This window comes from Hemitrygon akajei, chromosome 15 (genome assembly GCF_048418815.1).
Source record: "Hemitrygon akajei chromosome 15, sHemAka1.3, whole genome shotgun sequence".
Classification (NCBI taxonomy): domain Eukaryota; kingdom Metazoa; phylum Chordata; class Chondrichthyes; order Myliobatiformes; family Dasyatidae; genus Hemitrygon; species Hemitrygon akajei.
In genome coordinates, this window is record NC_133138.1 from 94,502,424 (window position 1) to 94,520,464 (window position 18,041).

At 41.0% G+C, this 18,041-nt stretch overlaps 1 protein-coding gene across 6 annotated transcripts in view; it reads right to left on the reverse strand.

The window, feature by feature from the left end:
* uimc1 (ubiquitin interaction motif containing 1) overlaps nt 1-18,041 on the reverse strand; it is a 177,215-nt gene that overhangs the window by 96,662 nt on the left and 62,512 nt on the right. For all 6 annotated transcript variants that reach the window (XM_073067925.1, XM_073067929.1, XM_073067927.1 and 3 more), the window contains exon 5: nt 1,785-1,956. In XM_073067925.1, the coding sequence (XP_072924026.1) occupies nt 1,785-1,956 (172 nt within the window). The remainder of the gene's footprint in view (nt 1-1,784; nt 1,957-18,041) is intronic.

Below are 18,041 nucleotides of genomic sequence, written 5' to 3' on the forward strand. Positions count from 1 at the left end.
CCCAGGATAAGGATTTCCGTTCCAGGACATCTCAAATGTCCTTTCTTTAAGAATCGTGGTTTCCCTTCTGCTGTCATCAATGATGCCCTCACCCACATCTCCTCCATTTCCCACACTTCAGCCCTCACCCCATCCTCCCGTAACCACAACAGGGACCGTGTTCCCCTTGTCCTCACCTACCACCCCACCAGCCTCCGGATCCAGCATATTATCCTCCGCAACTTCCGCCACCTTCAACAGGACCCCACCACTAAGGACATCTTTCCCTCTCTACCCCTCTCTGCTTTTCGCAGGGATCGTTCCCTCCGCGACTGCCTGGTCCACACGTCCCTCCCCACAGATCTCTCACCTGGCACTTATCCCTGCAAGCGTAAGTGCTACACCTGTCCCTACACCTCCTCTCTTACCACCATTCAGGGCCCCAAACAGTCCTTCCAGGTGAGGCAACACTTCACTTGTGAGTCTGTTGGGGTCATCTATTGCATCCGGTGCTCCCGGTGCGGCCTCCTCTACATCGGCGAGACCCGACGCAGATTGGGGGACCGCTTCATCGAGCACCTCCGCTCCATCCACCACAACAGACAGGATTTCCTGGTTGCCACCCATTTCAACTCTGCTTCACATCCCCATTTGGATATGTCCATACATGGCCTCCTCTACTGCCATGATGTGGCCAAACTCAGGTTGGAGGAGCAACACCTCATATACCAGCCCCTTGGTATGAACATTGATTTCTCCAACTTCCGGTAATTCCCTCCCTCTCGCTTCCCCCAACCCACTTTCACTCTGCCTCCTCTTCTAGCTGCCTATCACCTCTCTCATGATTCTGCCTTCTTCTACTACCCATAGTGCTTTCCCCTTACATTCCTTCTTCACCTTTCCTGCCTATCCCCTCCCTGCTTCCCCTCCCCCACCCCTTGATCTTTCCTCTGATTGGTTTTTCACCTGGCACCTTCCACCCTCCCCCCACCTTCTTTATAGGGCCCCTGCCCCCTCCTTCTTCAGTCCTGACGAAGGGTCTCAACCCGAAACGTTGACTGCTGGTTTCAGTGGATGCTGCCCGACCTGCTGAGTTCATCCAGCTTGTTTGTACGTGTTGATTTTTCCACTGAGGCTAGGGGAGAAAAAAAACCAGAGGACATGGATCAAGGGTGAAAAGGGAAAAGTTTAAAAGGAACATTAAGGGGAGCTTCTTCACACAGAGAGTAGTGGGAGCGTGGAATGAGCTGCCAGATGAAGTGCTGAATGCAGGCTCACTTTTAACAGTTAAGATAAACTTGGACAGGTACATGGATGAGAGGGGTATGGAGGGATATAGTCCAGGTGCAGGTCAGTGGGACTAGGCAGAAAAATGGTTCGGCACAGCCAAGAAGGGCCAAAAGGCCTGTTTCTGTGCTGTAATGTTCTATGGTTCTAAATAGAGAAAATTTTACAGGGTTCATAAACTTTCTAGCACCACTTTCTTTGCCTACACTGCTGCGCTAGTTTCAAAATGTTACTCTAATCTTGTGAACCTTCCCCACAGCTTCTGTTCCCTTGGCATTCGGAAATATTGGTAGACATGTACCTTGCAGCCCCCTACACCAACAAGGACTGCCTAAGACCACAGTCAACGTGACTGTCCATATTGACGAACACCAGGCAGTCTTCACTTACAGTCCACCAACACTGGACTGCACAAGTTTTCTTTGCCTAGTTTCAGGATTTATAATATGTTCCTCTGGTCTTTGATGTTCTCTGCAGTTTCCATCCTTTAGCTTCCACTAATATTGGGAGATGCATACCTTGCAGCTGAGATCCCCCATCGCAGGTATCATTACAGTCAGCAGCATGCACCTCGATCTTCTCTGATGGGAATTTGTGACTGCAGATCGGACACTCCACATAAGATTTCTTTGATGGTGTGGGTTGAAACTCTTCAGCTTCATCTTCGATCAGAACCACGTCTTCATGCTCCTGTAATGAGGGGCAGGGTAAGAAAGTATCATGGAGAAGAGCAGTAGCGAGAGAAAGAAGCAATAGCAAAGAGCCTAACTAATATATTTGTGAACCCTGAGACATTTCAGACCATATGACCATAAGATATAGAAGCAGATTTATTTATTTAAAATACAGTGTGGAATAGGCCCTTCTGGCCTTTCAAGCTGTGCTGCTCAGGAATCCCCCATGCTTTAACCAAACATCCAGTAATTTTTTGGACTGTGGAAAGAAACCGGAGCACCGGGATAAACCCACGCAATCACAGGGAGTTCTGACAGTACGGGAAATGAACCTTGGTCTCCTGTACTGCTAACCACTACACTACCATGCCTCCATTTAGCCCGTCGAGTCTGCTCTACCATGGCTGATCAGATTCTCTCTCAGCCCCAATCTACTGCCATCTCCCCATAACTCTTCATTCCCTGACTAATCAAGAACCTATCAATCTCTGTCTTAAATATACCCAACAGCTGTCTGTGGCAATGAATTCTACATATTCACCACTCTCTGGCTAAAGAAATACCTCCTCATCGCCATTCTAAATGGACATCCCCCTATTTCTCCTGGTCTTCGACTCCCCACCATAGAATACATCCTCTCCACATCCACTCTATGAAGGCCTTTAAACATTTGATAGGTTTCAATGAGATCCACCCTTATTCTTATGAATTCCAGTGAGTATACATCCAGAGCCATCAAACACTCCTCATAGGATAAGCTTTCAATCTGGAATCATTTTCATGAATCTCTTTTGAACTCTCTCCAACATCAGCAGATCCTTTCTTAGATAAGGGCCCAAAACTGCTCACAATATTCCTGGTGAGGCCTCACCAGTGCTTTACAAAGCCTCAACATTACACCCTTGATTTTATATTCTAGTCCTCTTGAAATGAATGCCAACATTGCATTTGCCTTCCCCAACATCAACTCAACCTGCAAATGAACCTTTAGGGAATCCTGTGTGGAGACACCCAAGTCCCTTTGCACCTCAGATTGTTGAATTTTCTTTCCATTTAGAAAATAGTCTACGCTTTTGCTTCTAGCAAAGTGCATGACTATACACTTCCCGACACTGTATTCCATCTGCCACTTCTTTGCCCATTCTCCTAATCTGTCTAAGTCCTTCTGTAGCCTCTCTGCTTCCTCAATACCACCCGCCTCTACACCCATCTTCATACTGTCCACAAACATGGTCACAAATTCTGTCACTCAAATCAAAACATAAGAAGAATCGGTACCAACACAGACCTCAGTAGTCATCTGCTGTCATCCTTGCTAGTGTCCCTTTCCAATCAACTTGGGCCAGCTCCTCTCTCATGCCCTTTACCCCACTGTAATACTGATAATCTGACTTCAGCTACTCCTTGCCAAATTGCAGGGTAAATTCTATCATATTATGATCACTTTTCCAATGTGTTCCTTTACCTTAAGTTCTCTAATCAATTCTGGTTCATCGCACAACACCCAGTCTAGAATAGCTGATCCCGAGTGGGCTCAACCATGAACTGCTCTAAAACTCCATCTTGGAGACCCCTCTTGGGATCCAGCACCAACCTAATTTTCTCAATCTATCTGCTTGTTGAAATCCCCTATGACCATAACATTGTCCTTTTGACATGTATTTTTCATTGAAATTCACCAGTCTATAGTTTTCAGGATAATCCCTGGTTCCCTTCTTAAATAATGGAAGATTAATTACTCACCAGTCGTCTAGGACCTCGCCTATGGCTAGAGAGGACATGAAGATATTGGTCAAGGCCCCAGCAAACTCATCTCTTGCCTTTCTCAATAGCCTGGGGTATATCCCATCAGGCTCTGGGGATTTATTGATCTTAATGCTTTTTAAGGAACCCAACAGTACCTTCTCCTTGACCTGAAGTGCACCAGCATATTAATATGCTCAGCTATGATCTCCCTATCCTCCACATCCTTCAGGTAAATACTGATGTAACATACCTCATTAAAGCTCTCACCTACATGCAATCAAACGTTCCCTCCTTTATCAGGGATTCCTAGGGATTCCTCTCCCTAGTAATTCTTTTGCTCTTAAAGTATGTATAGAATGCCTTGAGATTCTCCTTAATCCTACTTGCCAATGACTTTGCTAAGGATTTTTCTAACTTGCAGTATAAAATGGCGCTGGTGAAGAACAGCGACAACTTGCTGGCAGCAAACAAAACTGTTAACTCTTCATTCATCACATTTCTCCTTGGAAACAATCACTGCAATCAATAGCCTATAACTTCCCTTTCGGAGTTCAAATTTTGAACCACTTGTATGACCTTGCATTTTTACACAATGAACTGAAGTCTTGAAGGTGCAGGATGGTTGCGGTGTGGCAGGTATAGGCCAAATCAAGTGGGACCTCGGCACAAGAACAGGGAACAAAATAAATTGAATTGACTTTATTTCTTATATCCTTCACATACATGAGGAGTAAAAATCTTTGTTACGTCTTCATCGGAATGTGCAATTTATAATTAATTTGTAATAAATGGCATGTACAACAGGACAGTCAATATAGCAGAGATACAATTGTATCAGCGTGAATTAATCAGTCTGATGGCCTGGTGGAAGCTGTCCTGGCTTTAATGTTGCGGTACCGTGTCCCGGATGGTAGCAGTCAGAACAGTTTGTGGTTGAGTGACTCGGGTCCATAATGACCCTTTTTACACACCTGTCTCTGTAAATATCCTGAATAGTGGTAAGTTCACATCCACAGATACACTAGGCTGTCCACATCACTCTCTACAGAGTCCTGTGATTGAAGGAAGTACAGTTCCCATACCCGGCAGTGATGCAGCCAGTCAGGATGCTGTCAATTGTGCCCCTGTAGAAAGTTCTTGGGATTTGGGGATTAATGCCAAACTTCTTCAATCATCTGAGGTGAAAGAGGTGCTGTTGTACTTTTTTCACCACACAGCTGTTTGTCCGATTTAAGGACTGGGCCAGATTGGAAAGGTTGCATATAGGCTGAATTGCAGCAGCAGAGCTGGGCCTGTGAGCGTATCAAAGCAGCAGTGCCCAGGCCCAAGAGTGAGAACGACCCGAGGTTTGGCCAACTTGAGTGTTGACCCAGACTGAAAAAGTCAGGGTGTTAGGGCCACAGGAGAGGGACCGATTGGTGTTCAGCTCGCTGCTCCACAAGGTTTACACACCTCTGCACTGAACTGAGGCTGTGGCCAGCAAATAACAAGCTCCTGTGTCGGCTGCAGTGATGACTATTCGTGGCTGTGGACTCACTTTTGTGAACTTCAGTTCTGAATGTTATTTGCTTACATTTATTGTTTGCACAATTTGTTTATTTTTTTGCACAGTCTGACAGTCTTCTTAAATTGTTCTATTTGGTTTCTTTTCTTTATGGCATCTATAAGGAGACAAATCTCAAAGCTGTATATACTATACATACTTTAATAATACATATATTTCACGACCCCTCCTGGCTTTCCTAATTCCTTTCGAGTTTTTTTTATGGCTTCTTTTTAATCTTCAAGGACTTGTTTAATTCTAGCCTCTTTAAGATTTACATGATGTTCTTTTTCCTGCTTGACTAAATTCATCATCTCTTTCGACATCCAAGTTTCTCTTAGCTTGTCATCCTTGTTCTTCCTTCTGACTGGCATATACCTATCGTATACTCTGTGCAGTTGGTCTTTAACACCCTTCACATGACAGATGTGGACATACCAATAAACAGCTGTTCCCAATCAACTCTTCTAGTTCCTGCCTGATGAACTCTAATCTGCCTTGCTTCAATTTAATACCCTCCTGCGAGGTCCATACTTATCCTTATTTACAGCTATCTTAAAGCTTAAGGAGTTGTGGTCACTGTTTCCTAATTTCTCATCCACTGATAGGTCAGTCACTTGGCCAGGCTCATTACCCAACACCAGATCTAGTACAGCCCCTCCTCTTGTTGACCTATTTACACATTGATTTAAGAAACCCTCCTGGATGCACACAGTAAATTCTGTCCCATCTAAAGCTCTTGCACTATGAATATGCAACACACACAAAATGCTGGAGAAACTCAGCAGGCCAGGCAGCATCTAAGAAAAGAAGTAAAGTCAACGTTTCAGGCCGAAACCCTTTGGCAGAACTGGAGAAAAATGTTTAGTAGATTTATAAGGTGGCGGGAGGGGAGAGAGAGCCACCAGGTGATAGCTGAAACCTGGAGGGGGAGGGATGAAGTAAAGAGATGGTAAGTTGACTGTTGAGGTGAGATGAGGTGAGACAGGGAAAAGGGGATGGGAAATTTAGGGGGGGTGCTGGGGAGTATTACCGGAAGTTTGAGAATCGATGTTCACGTCATCAAGTTGGAGGCTACCCAAACAAAATATATGGTGCTGTTCCTCCAATCTAAGAGTGGCGTCATCACGATAGTGGAAGAGGTCATGGATAGACATATCAAAATGGGAATGGGAGGCCACACCGGGAGCACCGAACAGAGTTAAGTGACCCCAACTAACTCAAAGGTGAAGTGTCACCTCATCTAGAAGGACTGTTTAGGGCCCTGGATGCTAGTGAGGGAGGAGGTGAAGGGGTAGGTTTAGCACTTGCTCCGTTTGCAAGGATAAGTGCCAGGAGGGAGATCAGTGGGGAGGGATGAATGGACAAGGGAGTTGCATAGGGAGCGATCGCTGGGGAAAGCAGAAAGCAGGGAAGAGGGAAAGATGTGCTTGGAGGTGGGACCCGTTTGAGATGAAAGAAGTTCTGGAGAATTGTGTGCTGGATGCGGAGGCTGGTGGGGTGGTAGGTGAGGACAAGAGGAACCCTATCCCTGGCAGGGTGGCAGGAAGATGGGCAAGAGCAGACATGCATGAAATGGAAGAGATGTGGTTGAGGGCAGCATTGATGGTGAAAGAAAGGAAGCCACTTTATTTGAAAAAGGCATCTCCTTGTTCTAGAATGAAAAGCCTCATCCTGACAGTAGATGCGGCAGAGACGGAGGAATTGAGAAAAGAGGATGGCGTTTTTAGAAGCAGTAGGATGGGAGGAGATGTAATCTAGGTAGCTATGAGAGTCTGTGGGTTTGTAATAGACATCAATGGATAAGCCGTCTCCAGAGAAAGAGACAGTGAGATCAAGAAAAGGAAGGGAGGTGTCAGAAATGGACCAGGTGAATCTGAGAACAGGGTGGAAGTTAGAGGCAAAGTGGATGAAGTCGATGAGTCAGCACGGGTGCAGGAAGCAGCACCAATTCAGTCGTCGATGAAGTGTAGGAAAAGTGTGGGATGATCACCAGTGTAGGCTTGGAGCATAGACTGTTCCACATAGCCGGCATGCAGGCAGGCAAAGCTGGAACCCATGCGTGTGCCCATGGCTACCCCATTTGTTTGAAGGAAGTGGGAGGGACCAAAGGAGAAATTATTGAGAACTAGAACAAGTTCTGCTAGGCAGAGGAGAGTGGTGGTAGAGGAGAACTGGTTAGGTCTGATATCCAGAAAAAAAGAGAGCTTTGAGGCCTTCTTGGTGGGGGACAAAGATGTATAGGGACTGAACATCAATAGAAAAAATGAGATGATGTGAGCCAGGGAACCTGAAATCCTTGAAAAGATCAACAGTGTGTGAGGTGTCACAGATGTAGGCAGGAAAAGGACTGAACTAGGGGGGATAAAACAGAGTTGAGGTATGCCAATATGAGCTCAGTGAGGCAGGAACAAGCAGAAACAATGGGTCTACCTGGACAAGTGGGTTTGTGGATCTTGGGTAGGAGATAGAAACAGGAGGTGCGATGTGCAGGAACTCTGAGGTTGGTGGCGGTGGATAGGAGACCCCCATAGTCAATAAGATTGGTCATGGTGTGGGAGACAATGGCCTGGTGTTCCTTAGTGGGACCCTGTTCGAGGGGTAAGTAAGAGGAAATGTCTGAGAGTTGGTGCTAGGCCTCGGCAAGGTAGAGATCAGTATGCCAGACTACTACAGCACCTCCCTTATCTACGGGTTCGATGGTTAGGTTAGGATTAGTGCAGAGGGAATAGAGAGCAGAGCGTTCGAAAGGAGTGAGGTTGGAACAGGAGAGAGGAATGTTAAAGTCTAGACAGTTAATGTCCCCTCCGCAGTTGGCAATGAAAAGGTCCTGAGCAGGCAGAAGACCAGGGCGGGGTCTCTTGGAAGAGGAGGAGGGTTGGAGACAGGAGAAGGAGTCATCAGTGTGGGGTGGGGAGTTCTTGTCAAAGAAATAGGCTTGGAGACAGAGGTGGCGGGAGAAGAGCTCAGCGTCATGGCGGGCACAGGGGGACAAAGGTGAGGCCCTTACTGAGGACAGAATGTTCTGTCTCAGAAAGGGGAAGGTCAGAGGGAACAGTGAAAACCCGGCATGGATGAGAGCTGTTTCGGTAGTCTGTAGACGAGTGATCTTCCAATCCTTGCAGAACATGAGAAAGTCAAAGAACTGGCGACCAAAAGCATGGATCTGGCAGAGGATAAAGAAGCTGACAGGTCCATTACAGGTGGTGGAGAGGGAATCCCGGAATTGTGTAAGTGACTGGGTTAGGGATACCAGGTACCTCCTCATGGTGGAAAGCGTGGTGCGTAGAACGCGGCAGAAGCAGTCAATTGATTGTGAGTATCTGGGGTCCTCGGAGAGTCTAAACTGTGCAGCTTGAAAATGAATCTATGAAGATCCTAGATTATATTAGGCAAGTTGAAGTCCCCCCATGACAACAACCCTATTGCTATTACACCTTTCCTTTATCTGAATGCATATCTGCTCCTCGATGTCCCAGTGGCTACTGGAAATCTGTCCTGGATTCGCCACCTTGCAGCACATGGAGTAGTCGCATTCTTAGCAGCTTTTTTTTTAATATACTTATATCCCACTGACAGATCCTTTTTTTTAGCTTTGATGATTTATCACTTCTACTGAAGGACTTATTACTTTTACTGAAGGATTTACGATCTAATTACAATGGCTGATAAAAGTCGTTTTGGCATTGAACTGAGAAGCGGCAAGACTTTCCCCAAAACGAAACAAACTAAGAAGGCGGAGGAACCTGTTACTTTAGCAGAAATACTTTCTTCAATAAAAGACATGAAGTTGGAATTCGGTTTGCTTAATATGAAAATTGATAAGCTGACTGGCTCAAACGGGAAGCTTGAAAAAGCTATCTCTACGGTTCAAGATTCTCTGAAAAATCTGGACTGTCAACTTCAAACACTTCAGCAGACTACAACCCGAATTGAGAAGGAGCATGATCAATTCAAGCAAACTATTAAAGATCAAGGAATGAAGATATCTTCAATGGAAAAGAAAATCAATGAAATTACCTCCGAACTATCTAAAACGAAGAAAAAAATGGTTGATTTAGATAGTAGAGGGCGTCGGAAGAATTTGCGTATTTTAGGACTGGCTGAAAATACAGAAACTGGCGAGCTGTTAAAATTTTTCTCAGATATGTTGTACTCACTTTTTAGTGAGACCCTTGAAGACAGAGTCCATAGAATTCCATTTTCTCGGCGTTCACCTGAATTACATCCTCGACCAATTGTGCTTTCTCTGCATTATTATACAACCAAGGAAGCCATACTTCGAGAAGCCAGAAAAAAACGAAACTTAATCTTTAATTCAACAAAGATTCGTATAGTAGAAGACTATCCTCCTGAAATCTTTGCCAGGAGAAGGAAATACTGAGAAGTCATGAGCGAAATGTATAAATTAAGACTTATAACCCTTCCTTCGTAACCTAGCAAGGTTGATAATCCATCCTGGAAAGTCTCAGTCATTGAGAATTTACTCTCCCCAGGAGGGATGGGAGTACATTAAAAATCTTAAAGTCAAGCCTACTGAATAAAATCTTAAAGTTAACCCGATTACTCAATAGGTAATTCTGAAGTATTTTGTTGTATGAGATGTTTATGGATCTTCAGAGTTAAGTCTATTCTATACTTTTTTAAGTCTCTGGTATGGGACGTGGCTGACTAAATTTTTTTTAAACTTATTAGTACTTAGTATATACATAACTGTTTTGTAGGGAATTCCTATAGTATTATACTCTACTGGTCCGCACAGGACCTGTCGTGTATTAATCTTATTTCTTTTACTTGTTTTAATACTAACATAGTTTTAGGTTTCTTATATATATACTCATTCATTCTTTTTTTTTTGAGAGGAAGAATTCTGTCTGTAATATTATTTGCTCGGATGTATTCTTTTTTGAATATGTGATTAAGATACTTTAGTTGATTTTTAAATGGCCGTTGCCAATTATGTTTGTTATTACTGTTAGACATATACATGGTAGTAGTTGAACTTTCTTTGTGCTTTTTATTATGGCTATTCTACGTGGGATTTTTGCTTTAATTGAATACATAGCTGCAAAGTGGAGAACAGGGTCAAGGGTTAGTGACCAACTAATGGTCGCTGATTTCTTATCTTTTGGGAGGGGGAGGGGACTATTAGAGTAGGTTTTTTTCTTGATTGGGCAGTTCTTTTGATGGATTTTTTTCTCGTAAATGTGTCACTCCTTCTGGTTGTACCTGCGCCTTTTGGTTCAATCTGTGCTTGTGTAACACTTCTTTTATATAATATTAAATTCAATTCTAAACATGGATGTTAATAAAATTATATAATATCTTGGAACTAGAATGGTGTTAATCACCCCATTAAGCGTAAAAAGATTTTTAAGAAATTAAAAACACAACGCAGATATTATTTTTGCGCAAGAAAATCATATACGGAAACAGGATGAGGACAGATTTTTTCGATTTTGGAAAGGACCTCTGTACCACTCACTGTATGATTGTAAGATTAGAGGCGTTTCTATATTTCTTAGCCCCAAAATCCCTTTTGTACACTTTAATACCATTACTGATTCGATTGGAAGATATTTGTTACTGGTTTATTATGCGAGCAAAAGGTAGCTCTGGTATGTGTATACGCACCTAATGCAGATAATTCTGATTTTTTAAAGAAACTTTTTTCTGAGCTACCAAATTTGAATGAAAATAAGTTGATCATGGGTGGTGACTTCAATTGTTGTTTAAATCCGGCGATTGACAGGTCATCAACCAATCCGTCGCTTCCAATAAAGCTGTGGCCTGTATTAATTCTTTTTTATTAGAATATGGCCTGGTCGATATCTGGAGATATAAACACCCCAATGATAAAGATTTCTCCTTTTTCTCACACGTTCATCATAAGTATTCTCAAATTGATTATTTTTTTTTTAGATACAATTTTGCTATACTCCATTGTTGAGTGTGCGTATGACATCATTGCGCTTTCAGATCACGCGCCTTTAAAGTTAACCCTGAAGCTTTCGGATAACTTTTTGAAAATGTCACAGTGGAGATTGAATCCCGTATTGTTACATGATTCAGATTTTGTTAGTTTTATTAAGGAGCAAATTGCTATATTTTTTGAATTTAATGCAACTGAAGGAATGTCAAACCTGGTTATATGGGACAGGTTGAAATCGTTTCTTAGGGGACAGATAATCTCATATTCAGCAGCTTTGAGAAAGAAAACTAAAGCGGAATTGTCAATGCTTATTAATAAAATTAAAGAGATAGATAAAGATTATTCAGTTAAACCTACTGAGGACCTCTATAAAGAAAGGGTCGAACTTCAATCACAGTATGATTTGCTTCTGACCTTTCCCATAGAACAGCAAATTTATTAAATCCAAAAGTTTATTTTATATACATAGGAAAAAATCTGCTAAGCTTTTGGCAGGTCAGTTAAAGGCTGGGATGGTCAGAAGACAGATTTTAAAAATTCATAGACCAGATAGAATTGAAACTTTAGATCCTTATGAAATTAATAAGATATTTATGGACTTCTATTCTAATCTTTATAAATCTGAACCCTCTGATAATTCTATTATTATGAATAGATTTTTGCAAAGATTAAATATACCTCAAATTTCAACTCAAGATGTTGATATATTAGATGCACCTATTAAACAAGAGGAGATAGCCAAGGCTATACCCTCTATGCAATTAGGGAAAGCTCTGGGACCTGATGGTTACACAGTAGAATTTTACAAGACTTTTCATGAAATGCTTATACCACATCTTCATCAAACATTTACCGATTCTATATCTTCCGGGAACCTCCCAAAAACTTTTTATGAGGCATTAATTTCATTGGTTCTTAAAAAAGGAAAAGACCCACTGGCATGTGCATCTTATAGACCCATTTCTTTATTGAATGTAAATTTTAAAATTCTCTCCAAGATTCTTGCTAATAGACTTGAGAATATTTTACCTAATGTTATCTCAATGATCAAACCGGATTTATTAAAAATAGGTACTCACATTTTAATATTTGGAGATTGTTAAATATCATTTATTCCCCTCAGTTAAAGAATCTCAATGTACTGTATCTCTGGATGCAGAGAAAGCCTTTGATAGGGTGGAGTGGCCTTATTTATTTCAGGTTTTGAAGAGGTTTAATTTTGGTCCGGGATTTATTTCCTGGATTAAACTGATTTACCATACCCCGGTAAAAATCTCCTTATTTTAGATCACATAGAGGAACCTGTCAGGGATGTCCTCTTAGTCCTTTATTATTTAATTTGGTTTTAGAACCACTTGCTATTGCCCTTAGGGATTCTAATTCCGTGCAGGGTATTAAGAGAGGGGATAAATTACATAAGGTTTCATTGTATGCGGATGATTTATTAGTTTACATTTCAAACCCTAGGAAATCTATTCCTTTTATGCTATTTATATTTACAGAATTTAGTAGTTTCTCAGGATATAAACTTAATTTACATAAAAGTGAATTATTTCCTATTAATAATTATTCTGATTATTATGATCAAATACCTTTTAATATTGCTAAAAATTATTTCACCTACCTTGGTATCAAAATTACTAAAAATTTTAAACACCTATATAAGTATAATTTTTCCCCTCTAATTGAATATACTCAACAAGCACTTTCTAAATGGTCGCTTATGTCGATGTCATTGATAGGTCGAATTAAATCTATAAAAATGGTTATTTTACCGAAATTTTTATATATATTTCAAGCGGTTCCCTCTTTTGTTCCAAAAACATTTTTTGATAAAATAGATTCTATGATTTGTCTTAAGTTTGGAATAACAAAAGCTCTAGGCAGATGTGTCGAACTCAATTGCACATGGGGCCAAAACTCAAAGCACACTTTAGGTCGCGGGCCGAGCAGGATAAACATTTATTGAACACACTAAATCTAAACATTTTTTGAACATAAATATGAATAAAAACAGACAGGAATATTACTCCAGAAAAAATAAACTAAAACTTTAAATAACTTAAATATTTTGCTCTCCATAAAAATATCTCCTGTCAGTATTATACAAGTTAGAAATATGAGTATGCTGCAAAAAAACCCTGAAAATATAAATAAAATTTGTGCTTTTCAGCAAAAGTTAAAACAACAACAAATCAAAACTCTCAGTTTTCTTTGCTCTTATGCCGTTTTGTCAGAGCTGGATGCTTGGCATCTTTTCTTGGCAATAAGTTCGTTTAGGTTTGGTGTAAGGTTCTGTGATGTGGAGATTCTCAGGATGGACTGCAGGTGTTCATCAGTGAGATGACTCCTGTGTGATGTTTTGTTAATCTTCATCACTGAGAAAAGCTTCTCACACAGATATATGCTACCAAACATGCACAAGGTTTGAGCCGCATGTAGACGGAGCTGAGGCATTGCTTCAGGAATGGAGCTAATAAACTGTACGGGCCCTGCAGTGTCGTACTTTGCCTTTAGTGTCCCATTACACTGCAGCTCTATCAGCTCCATCTGAATCTGTACAGGTGCAGTTTCCACGTCGACGGCAAATGGGTTGCGAAGCAGCTCGAAATTAATTTTTTGTGCTTCAAAGTCACCAAAGCGCCGTGCGAACTCAATGCGAAGTGCGCTCAGTTTATCAGCAAAGTGCGCATTTGGGAACATCATTGCACCGACCTGGTTCAACATTACTTGGCAACAGGGAAAATGAGGCAAGTTGCACTGGTGCATTTGTGTCTCCCATAAGAGCAGCTTCACTTGAAATGCCTTCACTGCATCATACATGTCAGTGATCATGCGGTCACGTCCCTGGAGCTGAAGGTTTAAGACGCTGAGATGTGTTGTTATGTCAGCCAGAAACGCCAACTCACATTTCCACTTTTCATCCCACAAAACTGTGGAGTCTTTTCCTTTACTGTCCATGAACTGACAGATTTCCTTGTTGAGCTTAAAAACTCTATTGAGAACTTTTCCCCGACTCAGCCAACGCACTTCTGTATGATAAGGAATGTCGGCAAACTCTGAATCTATTTCCCGCATAAAAGACTGAAATTGCCGGTGATTTAAACCTTTAGCTAGCATAAAGTTTACGGCTTGTGTTACAGTGCTCATTACATGTTCCAACTTTAGGACTTTACCACACAGCGTTTCTTGGTGTATGATGCAGTGATATGTTGTTAACTCACCAGTACAGTTCTCCTCCTGCATCTTTACCCGCATCCTTCCCACTAGTCCACTTTTTTCACCGCACATTGCCGGTGCTCCATCTGTTGTAAGTCCAATAAGTTTGTCCCAGGGCAATTTCATGTCGGTTACACTTTGACATACATTTTCAAAAATGTCTTTTCCTGTCGTTGTCCCGTGCATCGATTTAATGTTCAATATTTCCTCTGTAACGCACAAATTGGAGTCCACTCCTCGGATGAAGATAGCCAGCTGTGCAGTGTCCGTCATATCAGCACTTTCATCCACAGCAAGCGAGTATGCAATAAATGGGTTGCTTCTTTCAATCAACTGTGTTCTTAAATCAGTGGCTATCTCACAAACTATACTCAGCAACCCATCGGTTTTGAAAGACTCTTTTTTCAGAATCAACTTTTCTCTTCGCCATTGTTAGGGATTAGCTTTGACTTCAGAATAGCGTTGTATACCGCAACAGACGCTTGACGTGGGAATGTTCCCGGGTAGCCTATCGGCAGCTGTTGCGCTGCATTATGGGATCTGTAGTTTGTGTGTTATCAGCGCTTCATATCACCAGGCCATTAATAATTAAAATAATAGATCTATCTAAAATGATCTCGCGGGCCGGATATAATTGTACGCCGGGCCGGATATGGCCCGCGGGCTTTGTGTTTGACACCTATGCTCTAGAGTGAATAAACTTTTATTGCAAAAATCAAAAAAAATGGAGGACTGGCCCTACCAAATTTTAGATTTTATTATTGGGCAATCAATATTCGTTATATTACTTTTTGGATTTATAATAGATAACCAGGATCACCCTCCATGGTTACATTTGGAGGAAAATTCGGTAACGGGGTTTTCTTTAGCTTCTTTATTAGGAGCTCCCCTTCCTTTTTCGTTCTCCAGAATAGGTAGACAAACTTTAAACCCTATCATTAAACATACTTTAAAAATCTGGTTTCAGTTTCATAGATTTTTTGAATTAAATAATTTTTTTACTTTCTAGTAATATATATTCTAAATTTTTTTAAGCCATTAATTCTGGATAAGGCTTTTTTAATATGGAAAACTAAGGGAATAAAAACTTTTTTAGATTTGTTCTTACAGGATTGTTTAATGTCTTTTTCCCAGTTAATGGATAAATATGATATTGTAGCGATGTGCTACACACAGCGCTGAAATAACGACACGCAGTCGGTAAGTCGTTTCAAGACTAGTTTATTCAAACTTTGTGGCGCTGGCATTTAAATCCCTAGCGCCCGCCCTCTCTAGGCGGAAATGACGTCAAAGGTGCATTACCAAAGTCTCCCCCCGTGCGCTGGCTATTTGTGAGCCAGTTCGCCTGCGCAGAAAGTGGGTCGCCACAATATCTCTAACATTTTTTTTTAGATATTTACAGGTTAGGAATTCTTTATGTGATTTTTTACCGAATTATCCCTTGGCCTATTCTTCAAATTTGGCCTATGTTATTTTTCAGCTTAAACCATTTCAAAAATGATTAATAGGTATCATTTATAAACAGTTAATGAATGCTCACATGTCGCCTAATGATAAGGTTCAACGCTCTTGGGAAACAGAACTTCAACATTCACTTTCAGACGATCAATGCAGTAAAATTTATTACCTAGTTAATAATTCATCTATCTGTGCACGCCATTCCTTAATTCAGTTGAAGATAGTACATAGGGCCCATATGTCTAAAGATAAATTGGCGCATATATTTCCTAATATAAGCCCCATTTGTGACAGATGTAACGTAGAGGTGGCTACTCTAACTCATATGTTTTGGTCCTGCGTAAGTTTAAATAATCTTTGGAGAGATGTATTTAGAACACTATCTAAAGTTATAGATCTGGATGTTCAACCCAATTCACTTACGGCAATTTTTGGGATTATCCCAGAGGAAGTAGGTAGAGTATCTGCTTCCGCTCAACATGTGATAGCCTTTTCAACTTTACTAGCTAGGAGAGCTATCTTGTTATACTGGAAAGAATCTAATCCGCCTACTGTTTTCTATTGGCTCTCCTCCATTATCTCATGTTTAAGCTTAGAGAAAATTAGAAGCCGGACCTTTGATACAGCTTTTAATTTTGAGCAAGTTTGGCGACCCTTTATTCAATATTTTCATATGATTTAATTTATTTTTATTTATTTATTTTTCTTTATTTTGTTTGGGGAAAATCCTTATCCGTGAAGGTTCAGAGGTGGCTAGAAGGATGTTTTTTCTTTTTCCTTTTAATTTTTCCCTCTTTCTTTTTTTTCTTTTCAAATCTTTTTATTAATTTTAAGAAAAACATAAGTGAGATATGAGTACAAAACATTTGAGAGTACACAATTAATAGTTTAAATAAACAATCAGATATGTATTAATCAATATATAAAGTCTCCCAAACTCATAGTATTAATGTAAAGGAATTAAGAAAAAGAGAAAAAAGAAAAAACCCCAAAAAAAACTAAGAGAACTTAAAAAAAAACTAATAAAAAAAAACTAACCAACATGGGCAATTGCATAATGTTAAATACATACAGTAGTGCCGATAACTCCGAACCTCCATCCACACAATTAAGGATAGTAACAATAAAGTTCAGGATCAGACCATTTAATTCATATGAAAATGTTGAATAAATGGTCTCCAAGTTTCCTCAAATTTAACTCAAGAATCAAAAACCACACTTCTAATTTTTTCTAAACTCAAACAGGAAATAGTTTGAGAAAACCACTGAAATACAGTTGGAGGGTTAATTTCTTTTCAATTCAGTAAAATAGATCTTCTAGCCATTAATGTAACAAATGCAATCATTCGTTGGGATGAAGTGGATAAACGTTTATTATCTATCATTGGTAGACCAAAAATTGCGGTAAAAGGATGTGGTTGGAAATTAATATTTAAAACTCTTGAAATAATATTAAAAATATCTTTCCAATAGTTTTGTAAACAAGGACAAGACCAAAACATATGAGTCAATGAAGCAACATCAGAATGAATTTTTTTTCCCTCAAATGGAATGCCCAATCTTTCTTTTCTTTTTTTTCTCTTTTTTTTGCTCTTATTTAGTTTAGCGGGTTTTTTTTCCCTTAAAAAAAATAACATTTTCCAATTTTTTTTTACGATCTGTTAAGAGGAGTTGTGGCTTTTTTTTATTATACTGTGGCGACCCACTTCCTAGCGCACTCGAACCGGCTCACAAATAGCCAGCGCGCCGGCACAAAGGCCAGGTCTGCTTCACCAACAAAGGGAAAGCCTGCGGGGGTTTGTGAGTATGTGCCCCTTACAGCATCCGCGCCCGGGGAGGGCGGGATGAGGGAGGCTTTAAAGCAAGGCTGTGAAGTTCGAATAAAATCTTCTTTAATTGCAGTTTACCGACTCAGTGTCATTATTTTAGCGCTGCGTGTAGCACACCGCTACAATTGGTGACCCCGATGGTCCAAATGATTTTTGGACCGGAGATGACCGACGCCACATCTGTTCATGCGGTTTTGTTGAAACTGCCAAGCTTCTGGATGCCGCAACCTCACCTCTGGTTCCAGCAAACAGAAGCCCAATTCCATGTTCGGCAGATAACCTCAGAGGACACGTTACTACTACGTGGTGAGCTCCCTCGACCAGGACGCAGCGGCCCAGGTTGCGGAGTTCATACAGTCTCCCCCAGCGGACGG